The 9,474-nt window shown below is 40.5% G+C and overlaps 1 protein-coding gene across 1 annotated transcript; it reads right to left on the reverse strand.

The window, feature by feature from the left end:
* Nucleotides 1-415: 415 nt before the first annotated feature.
* On the reverse strand, nucleotides 416-3,069 carry LOC147613899 (rac-like GTP-binding protein 5). The gene is made up of 7 exons (XM_086781904.1): nucleotides 2,555-3,069; nucleotides 1,992-2,079; nucleotides 1,615-1,724; nucleotides 1,450-1,513; nucleotides 1,231-1,295; nucleotides 995-1,060; nucleotides 416-820 (listed from the first exon to the last, which is right to left on the reverse strand). The coding sequence occupies exons 1-7, from the start codon at nucleotides 2,651-2,653 to the stop codon at nucleotides 719-721; spliced, it is 594 nt and encodes a 197-aa protein (XP_086638030.1). The 5' UTR covers nucleotides 2,654-3,069; the 3' UTR covers nucleotides 416-718.
* Nucleotides 3,070-9,474: the final 6,405 nt, after the last annotated feature.

The raw sequence follows: 9,474 nt of genomic DNA on the forward strand, positions 1-9,474 counted from the left end.
CAAAGCCAAGCAAGTAGGTTACTACATGACTGAGGAAGTCCGGGCTGAACTACGCAACCATCTCACAAAGGAGCTTCACATCATGCAAGAGATGAGGCACACAAATGAAGGGGATATCATCTTGGTCAACAAGAGGATCCAGCAGTAGGAACAAAGCCCCACATCATATTTGACCACATCCTAGAATGCATCTCCCCTCTTAAGGATAAAGCAAAAGCAATTGCTGCCTTTTGCTTCAAACATCACTCCACTGATGTGCACCATGCCAACATCCATCTTCATGCAAACAAGGACATCAGCTTAAAGACATCTAAATGTGAATATCTTAGGATGAAAGAAAATCTTGAGTTAAGGTTAAGAAACCAACAAAAAACACTGCCAAAATGCAAGACCGCACTCCAAAAATAAGTATTACTAAGTATTACTACTTGTAGCTGAGCTTCTCAGCTGCCATAACACCGTGACATATTTATGATTTTACATTTCTCTTCCTGAAAGAGTCCTAAGCATCTCAGAAGACCCTCCCAAAAATGCTGCCACCTCTTGTATTACAAAATGAAGAAAGTCTCATGTTTAGGAGATGCAAGAAACTTATACCTAACTACAATGCAGGTTCAAATCTTTACATCCCCCTTGTAAAGTGATTGCCCTTATAAACTTAATTAGCACACTAACTTCTTAAACCAGGCACTGTGCCTCTTGAACACAGGAGATTCCATCACATGACAACACAATTCTTTTGATGTGACTTCTTTTTCCTCCTTTGCCTTGGGGGTTGAAGCACGACCCTGATGGCGGCATCAAAAACAGCCTTCACGTTCTGCAAAAATGGTCCATCAAAGTTTTACCATTAACACAACAAACAGATCGCGTGGTTACAGCACAATCCCAGTCTCTAATGTAAACCTCACTATGGTTTCAGAAAAATGGCCTAACATCTCTGAGTCTAAAAGCATGTCCAACTGGAAAGGTGATTATAGACGTCAAGAAAAACCTGCTGTGTCTTTGCACTGCATTCAATGTAGGCAGCTGCTCCTATCTGCTTGCGTAGCTCCTCTCCCTAAAATACGTTTTTTAATCCAATTATCAGAATATTTCAGTAGTTGATCCATATAAATTAATGTCACGGTGATAAGGGATCATCATAGGTGGCAAGGCTTCGATAGCCCAGTAGATAGTGAGACTCCTACAAGACATCAAAGCATGAAAGGTGATCAGAGGAGCTCTTACAAAGACACTTGTGATGGGCACTGCACCTGGATGATCCATAAAAAATTGTTTGTCATCGCGCAAATCTGCCGACATCAAGGTAACAAACAATTAGGGTCAATCCTCCAAAAGAGACGAACCCATGATGTACAAAACTCTTGGTGCGCATGTGTGTGCATATAGACACGCACGCCGAGACCCACACCATAAGAATGAATTTCAATGCAAACCAAAAATAACCTAGCTTAGTTCCAACAAGAACGACTGGGACTCCAGAAGCATAGTGTCTCAACTCGGGAATCCACTGCAAAACACATCTGCGTCATACATCTGCAAGTAGATACCCTTCAAACCCTACATGCATCTGTAGAACTTAAGGCAAATACACATTGTAGAGTTCTTCACCTTCTTGATGACGTTCTCATAGCTGGCTTTACTGATAAGAGAAAAGGCCAGAAGAAAGACGTCTGCACCTCTATAGCTAAGTGGCCGTAGTCTATTGTAATCTTCTTGACCTGCACATGGCACAAATTCATGGAACCTCGGTTCATTCGTAGCCAAAATAAATGCCACAAAATGCTTAGCCTTCATGTGCATGTCTACTGTACTACCATTAATAATGAGCATTGATGAAGCATTTTGCACTTCTATTCCATATCCCACAATATGGAGTAGTCTGATGACGCCGGCTGGACACATGTGAAGCAAGATCCAACCAGCATAGTATCTCTCTCCAGATGGACACTTCAAAACTTACCTCTGTCAAAGATGAAAACCCCTACCTGCAGTGTCCCACAGCCCAAGGCTGACAGTGTTGCCATCCACTGATACATTCGCACTGAAATTATCAAAAACAGTGGGGACATAGTCCTGTGATCCACACAGAAAAATCAAAATAAGCTGTGGCATAACCAAATACTGCATTTACGATATAGGGACGCAAGGCCAACCCATCTAGATACGCATACTAGGCCATGAAACACATGACACTACGAGTACAGCTCAAGCATGACCGCGACAAGTGCATGTCTACGCAAATGCTACATCTATATTGGGGCATGGCATGTCACATCCAAGATAAAGGAAATGTTGCATTCAGCAAATCAATGCAGCATCAACAAATGTTTTTTTTGCCTTAAATCAGGCAGCCATATAAAGCATGCACATGGGTCACAGCATTATCACCAGAAATACAAAGATCTGGAGGTTTAACTCTTATCAAACAGAAAAATGGCTACACTTATAAGTGTAATGCTGCTTAGCAATGACAAAACAAAACTGTATTAAATACCCCATGTGAAGAAGAAAAGAAGGTTAAAACAAGCAAAGGAAGCAATGGTTTAACCGTTGGGAAGGTATTGCTGGTGTAGGAGATAAGCATGCAGGTCTTGCCAACTGCGCCATCTCCAACAGTCACACATTTGATGAATCTGGAGGTACTCATAGTGAAACAAATGCTGCTAACAAGATGAGTTTGCGCTCAAATACATGGTTTTTCCCTTCTCAGTAGGTAAAACAAGGCGAAACCCTCGTCAGGGTTTCATCTCCCCCACCTGTCTACGTGCCTTCTACGCCTCCAATTGCACAAGAAGCTTCGCCGCATCAAACCCATTGCAACGCTAGCTTGCTTTCTGCTAAGTTCAATGGTGAAGCTGTCTGCCCTTACAAAAACAGAGGAGTTATGAGAGAAGCTCCTGTGTGTGTAGGCACCTACCTAGCTTATCTATCTGTTTTCTATCCCTGTACACAACCCCCCTAAAGATGGGTCCACAAGAAGGGACCCATGTGTGAGCAGACCAAGTGTCACATCTGTTTGATGCACCCATGAAACCTCATCTCTTGCACATAAACAATAACCCTCACCAATCAAGCTCCCCTCATGCATCCCTCCAAATTTAATGGAATACATGATGGGCTTTCACACTTGGGCCCTCCCAGATCAAGTGGGACTCTCTATAATTGATCCACATATACTATGCAAATGCGCTTAAACATGATCAACTAAGGGACCCTTGTATACATAAACAATAACACTGGTCCCTCAAGCTCCCCTCATGCATACCTCCAAATTTAATGGAATACATGATGGGCTTTCACACTGGGCCCTCCCAGATCAAGTGGGGCTCTCTATAATTGATCCACATATACTATGCAAATGCTCTTAAACATGATCAACTAAGGGACCCTTGTATACATAAACAATAACATTTAATGGAATACATGATGGGCTTTCACATTTGGGCCCTCGCACATCAAGTGGGGCTCTCTATAATTGATCCACATAGACTATGCAAATGCTTTTAAACATGATCAACTAAAGGACTCTTCACATTGCTAGACTAGTTGAGCTTCTTTCAGTTCAATGGTTTCACACATAACTGACATGATCAATTAGGGGAGGTTGTCTATACAAGGTTTCACATTTGGGTGGTTCCTACAAGTAGTCTAATTTGGTGGTTTTTCACATGATGATGATTGATGTGTTTAAAGGGTTTTGCCTAGCTATGAATAAAAACCCACCTCCAAATACCTAAAATTTTAGGGTGGGATTTTAAAAAGGAAATAATTATGAAGCCAACCCATGTTTTCTACAACCCGTAATTATGAAGCCAACCCATGTTTTCTACAACTCAAATCATTGAGATAATAAGGTAAAATGACAAGCAATGTGAAGCCAACCCATGTTTTCTACAACTCAAATCATTGAGATAATAAGGTAAAAAGACAAGCAATGTGATCACATGCAACATTGCATATAGAAATGCATTGCCAACCTTCTATATATGAAGTGAGGCCATTCCTATGAGCTTTTCAAAAGGCAAATCTTTGTAATACCGCTATATATAACAAGTTCCTCCAATTTTGTTAGCGCTTCTAATTAGTGTACTTCATTACATTTTGTTAGCTTTTCTAATTAGTCAAACTAATTTCATTACATTTTTAAATCAAAACCAAATAGTTGCCTTTGCTTAAGTGAGTGTGCAAAAAAGCACTGCTATTTAGTGCCAAAAAGGGCCAAAAAAAAAGTGAAAGTGTGAAATATGCCCACAGTAGATTATACCATACTATCAAAACACATTATTTGAGTGGATAATACCCTCTCACAACAATTTGCCTTTGCTTAAGTGAGTGTGCAAAGCACTACTATTTAGTGCCAAAAGAAAAAGGGAAAATAAAAGGTAAAGTATAAAATATGCCCACATTAGATTGTCCCATGTACTATCGATGTTAAAGGAAACAAGCTCAAGTAATATAGAGCATAGAATGAGTGACATAACCATCATATGTCAACATGTCTACAAGTTTTCTGAATCTCCCTGACCTACATTGTCCATGATTAATACCTGGTATTTTGGCAGCTTCTCTTGCCTGTCTTACACTAGGTGTTCTAATAGATGGAATCCCAAGATCAACATCAACACTCTACTCCAAGCCACTAGACTCTCCATCAATATAAGAATGCCCTGCAAAAATGTCGGGCATACCAAGAGGCTCACCAACCTTCTCTTTGCCTTTCCGTGGGTGATGTACCAACTACATTTTCAGGACTGGTATTTTGACGCAGCCTGCCACTCCATGGTCTATCAACAGACCTAACACAAGAGAACACTCCAAGTCTACTCATGATTGTGATTACTGACTTGCATTCTGTGCAATCATATTTCCATTTACATCAACCCCAATGGCATCTTTCTCAGCAGCATATCGGCTACTCATTTCATCAAACACAAAATCTCTGCTTACCCTCAACTCACATGTGCTAGGGTTATAGCATCTATATCCCTTTTGCTCAAGGGAATATCCAATAAACATACATTTTTCTACCTTTGGATCTAGCTTCGTACGCAACTCATATGGCACATGCACATAGGCAATACATCCAAAAACTTTCAAGTGAGACAAATCAGGTTTCTTGCCATCACTGAATTTCTCCTTTGGTGTTACATCATGTATGGCTGCAGTAGGAATCCTGTTCATGATATAAATTGATGTGGAAATAACTTCAGCCCAATAGCTATGTGGCATATTCTTCTCTCTCATCAATGCTCGTGCTATCTCTACAATGTGCCTATTTTTCCGCTCAACAACTCCATTTTGTTGCAGAGTGTATCTATATGTAAAATATCTCTGAATGTCATTCTTTTCATAAGAAATAAGAGAACTCACCCTCCATCTGACCTTAGGCCATCACTCTAAAATTCTGAAAATAAGTGAAAACTTCACTCTTCTCCTTCATGAAATACACCCACACTTTCCTCGTGTGGTCATCATCAATAAATGTTACATAATACCTATAGCCACCCATAGACGTAATTTTTGCAGGATCCCATAGATGTAGTTTTTGCAGGATCCCATACATCTGAATACACCACATCTAGTACACTCCTACTCACATTTCTATCATGTGGAAACATATGCTTGTCTGCTTTCCAAGTTGACATGCTTCATATACTTTCTGCATACCATCAACCTTAAGCTTAGGCAGCCCTGTCACAATTTCTTTAGTCTGCATAGACTTCATTCTTTGTATATTTACATGCCCAATTCTCTTATGCCAAATGTATGTATCTGCAACAACTCCTGAACCATTTGCAAACATTGTAGCTTTCACTTTAGGTATATTTACATCTACTGTAAACATTCTTCCCACTCTATTGCCTTTTCAACCAACTTGCACTTGTCTTTAAAGTCTGTGACATAACAACCATTAGGGTTAAAACACACTTGCAAACCCTGCCCAATCATATGTCCAATAGAAACCAGATTCTTTGTAATATTCGGAACGTGAAGTACATTTGCAAGATACTTCACCTTACCATTATGCATAGACAATGGCACATTCCCAACATGGGCAATTGGATGAGTAGTATCATCCCCTGTTTCAACAAAACCTTGCTTTTAGGATTTTTCATATCCTTGAACCACTCACCATAACTAGTCATGTGGTTTGAAGCACCTAAATCCATATACCATACGTCATCATTGCATGCGGATACATCTTTTTCTGACATAGCATTAAGCACACATCGCATAACAAAAAACCTGCCATTGTCCTCATTACTTCGGCTAGAGGATGCATAATTATTTTGCTGCACTTTTTCACTTCTCATGTCATTTTGCTTCTTTTAGCAATCCACCTGCGCATGCCCAAATTTTCCACAAAAACAGTCCCGTGTATCATTTTGATGCCTTTGCCAATTCCCACTACCTCTTTGACTCCCCCTACCTCTGAATTGGCCTCTTCCACCTATGTGTTGTTGTTGTTGTGATTCATGGGATTGTTGTTGTTGTTGCTGACCATAATTTTGATTACCTGTTCGGCCACCACCTTAGCCACGGCCTCGGCCTCTACCTTGTCCTCTACCTGCACTTGTGTAAAAGGCCTGTTGCTCTGAATTGCCTTCATTTTATGAAGATTAGTATTCACCCAAACTCTTTTCTTCGATGATTAGCATTGACACCAAATCTGTAGAGTTGGGAATGTTCTCCTAAGTCTGAATAGACGTCTTGAATGCCTTGTATTGTGGCCCGAGACCACGTAGACATACTTCCACCTTATCATCATCATCAGAGCAGAGAAACAACAATAGATACAAGGGATTCCACAATGCCCTTGATCTTTAAGGCATAATCATTCACAGACATGTTTTTCTTCTCCACAATATGAAGCTCATTCTTTAACTGAATCTTTTATGCCTTAGTGTGTTGGTTTCATACAACTTCACCAAGGTGTCCCATGCCTCCTTGGGTGATTGGGCATCCTGTATATGCCCAATCATGATGTCCTGTATGCTAATAGAAATCCAATACATGACTTTCCTTGCTCCTTGATTCCAATCCTTGTATTCTTTTACATCTGCAATAGTTTGATTAATCTCAGGTATCTCTTCATGTTCACCTTCAATGTAGTCCTAGTAGCCTTTTCCCATCAAAAAATTTGTTGATCTAAATCTCCAAGCATGGAAGTTGTTCTTGTCAAGCTTCTCTGCAACAATATAGTTAATTCCATCATTTGACATCTTGTCTACAGCACAAACTCACCAAAAACAAACTATACTACACCTAAATTGTCACAACTAATGACCTTAATTTGCATACATACACCCAATAGCACCTGTAAGACCTCTTTGTAATAATGTTTGCACAACTAATTGCTCTTCTTGCAGTTCCAAAAATAGAATTATGCAAAGAATCAAAACTTACCTGCAGTGCAAGAGAACGCCTGCGAACTGAAAAACGGAGGTCAAGACTTGCCCGAAATGTGTTTTCGCCTGCAAAAGTATTATTCAAAGGACGATATAGTTGCCTTGCAACTCCGCTCCCGTGAAGAAAGCTCCTCAATTGCGGAGTTCGTTTGCCGGTGCCTCCTGAGGAGCTCCCGACACAATGGTGTAGTAGCCAACACAAAGGGGGAAGAGTTGGTGAAGCTCTTACCCTCATACCGCTTCCTGTGCTTGTCTTGCTTGCCGCTCAGCTTCTTAGCGCATGAACCAAGCTGTGATACCACGAAAAGATACAGGGAGGAAGAGAGCTTAAGCTCTTGCAAGCACACACACACTCACATAAACCCTAGAAGAGAACACACAAGATGAGAGGCTGAAAATTCTTCTTCTTCTTCTTTTTCTACAAAAGGGTTCTACCAAAAAGATAAGGGAAATACAACATAAGTACTAAAGTACTATGTACATGATGCGGTCCATAGTGTGAACACGCTAAGTGAGTGAGTTGGCAAGATAAGTATGCTATAACTCAATGGTGTACTAGCTGGTGTAGTCCAGCTGTAGAATCAGGTATTTTCTTTTATTCTTTGGATTTATCTTATCCCAACACTTGGATTAATCTTATTGGTCCATAGGAACCTTAATCCAAAATTTTCAAAAAATCTTGACCCTTAGGCTAAGGTCTTCTAAATCATTTTTAATTAATTCCAATTGCACCTTGGAAAATCTATTTTGATTTTCTGTTTCAGGGAAACATTTTTTTGATATTTGTAGAATTTATTTATCCAAAAATATCCCAATATTGATTTACCACTCTCTAGAAATTTTTATCTCACTAGGCCAAACAAGAAAAAATAATATTTTCTTGTATTCAGAAACACAGAATGATTACAAGGGATTGAAGTAAAGGCTTATTTGTTATTCAGGTTGAGGAGGAATCTTACACTTTCACTCTTAAACTTTGGGTATTTCAAAGACATCTTACCCAAGGCTTCTTGTTTTTCTCCTTCTTGGTCTCCCTACCTCCTATTTAGCAGGTACATATCTTGGCTTATCTCGTCTCTAGAAAATACTAGTGCACAAGAATATAATTTTTTAACCTTGTAGACTTGTGTCCCTAATGATATTTCTCATTGAGGTTCTAGAGGCACACGTCATGTATGTGTCATGGGGTATCCATAGACTAGTATCCCACTAGTCATAGGTGCACTTGGAATAATATGTTCCTAGCTTCCTGGTCTATTTCCTCCTTGATAGGTGAATAGGTATGATGGATTCTATTGGAATGTCACTTTTGGGTCTTATATAAGGCACTTATTCCCTTTACCTAGGTTTGGCCTCTAATGGAGCTTGATGCTCCTCCTCGATCGGGTCTACAATTTGGAAGGAAGTTGGACCTCATCTGTGAGACCCCCGCCCCCTTCGCGCAGCCTCCTCCGGGGCACTGGCAGCGGAAGCAACAGCCTCTCGCGTAGGGCAGGGATTCCCACTCGGGGCCTCGCCCATGAATATCCGGACAAGAGACTAGCCCGGTGGTTCCTCCAAAACCGAACCCGAAAAAACTTCCCTTGTCGGGCAATTCCACCAGGAAAATCATCTAACAGGTCAATGCCTTAACTATCCAATCTAATCCGACCAAACCCGTAGATCACATGGCCAGATCAAGGAAGAGACTTGCACTTGGTTCATAGAAATCACCGCTTTTTTCCCCCTTAAGCGAGGCACAGCCCACTGATTCTTTCCCACATAACAAGAATCTTCTAGGGACTTATTCTAACTAGCGTAACTTAACGTATCTGACTGTATCGCAGGAATCCACCGATCCAATCTCAGCCCATGGATTAGCCAACCACCTAACCATTGTATTGGTGGGATCCCTTTATATAAAAATTTGGTTATGTTTTGTCCCGAGTACCAAGAAAAAGAGTTCCCAGGCCCCCTAGCCGGCGCTTCAAGCAAAATTTAGGGTAGTCACACCACTTACACACCCAATATGAAATTGCTTTTTTCACAGATTTGGTTGTCTTTAAAGAAATCTTTTAAT

This window comes from Cibotium barometz, chromosome 43 (assembly GCF_041138505.1).
Source record: "Cibotium barometz isolate CiBa-2024 chromosome 43, ASM4113850v1, whole genome shotgun sequence".
Classification (NCBI taxonomy): Eukaryota; Viridiplantae; Streptophyta; class Polypodiopsida; order Cyatheales; family Cibotiaceae; genus Cibotium; species Cibotium barometz.